The sequence below is a fragment of the Aplysia californica genome, unplaced genomic scaffold, assembly GCF_000002075.1.
Source record: "Aplysia californica isolate F4 #8 unplaced genomic scaffold, AplCal3.0 scaffold00776, whole genome shotgun sequence".
In the NCBI taxonomy this organism is placed as follows: Eukaryota; Metazoa; Mollusca; class Gastropoda; order Aplysiida; family Aplysiidae; genus Aplysia; species Aplysia californica.
The window spans coordinates 253,728-254,751 of NW_004798046.1; the positions used below are offsets into that span (position 1 = coordinate 253,728).

General features: G+C 38.0%; 1 protein-coding gene across 1 annotated transcript in view; it reads left to right on the forward strand.

Annotated features, from left to right (window-relative positions):
* The window catches only part of LOC101848470 (multidrug resistance-associated protein 1), a gene marked incomplete at its 5' end in the record, with an annotated part of 31,121 nt that overhangs the window by 7,536 nt on the left and 22,561 nt on the right, over positions 1-1,024 (forward strand). The window contains 1 exon segment of the mRNA XM_013088611.2: positions 53-190. Within this exon segment, the coding sequence (XP_012944065.1) occupies positions 53-190 (138 nt within the window).

Below are 1,024 nucleotides of genomic sequence, written 5' to 3' on the forward strand. Positions count from 1 at the left end.
CACCAACCCCCCACCACCCACCAACTCATCTCCCTCGTATGTCCTGGCCCAGGTCCTCAAGCTGTATGCGTGGGAGTCGTCGTTTCAGGACAAAGTGGAGGACATCCGTAGGAAGGAGCTGGACATCCTGAAGAAGACGGCCTACCTCAACGCTTTCTCCACCTTTTGCTGGACGTGTGCTCCCTTCATGGTAACTGGGGCACGCCATCGGCACGCTATCGTATCGTCATACTATCGTCATGTTATTGTATCGTTAAGCTATCGTCATGTTATCATCATGTTATTGTATCGTTAAGCTATCATCATGCTATCGTCATGTCATCGTATCGTTATGCTGTCATATCGTTTTGTTATGTCATGCTATCGTCACGCTATTGTCATGTTATCATCATGTTATCGGATCGTTATGATATCATCTTGTTATCATCATGTTATCATATCGTTAAGCTGTCATCATGCTATCGTCATGTTATGGTATCGTTATGCTATCGTCATGTTATTGTCATGTTATGGTATCGTTATGCTATCGTCATGTTATCATCATGTTATCGTATCGTTATGCTATCATCAGTCTATCATCATGATATCGTATCGTTATGCTATCATCATGTTATTGTCATGATATCGTATCGTTATGCTATCATCATGTTATTGTCATGTTATTGTATCATTATGCTATCATCATGTTATTGTCATGTTATGGTATCGTTATGCTATCGTCAGTCTATCATCATGTTATCGTATCGTTATGCTATCATCATGTTATCATCATGTTATCGTATCGTTATGCTATCACCATGTTATTGTCATGCTATCATCACATTGTTGTATCGTTATTCTATCATCATGTTATCGTATTGTCACTCGACCGTCATGTTATCAGCACGTTTTTGTATCGTTACGCTATCATTACGTTTTCATCATGCTATCATATACTCACATTATCATATTGTTACTCTATCGTCCCACTGTTATTATTATTATCATTATTATTATCATTATTATAATTACTATTCTTGTTATT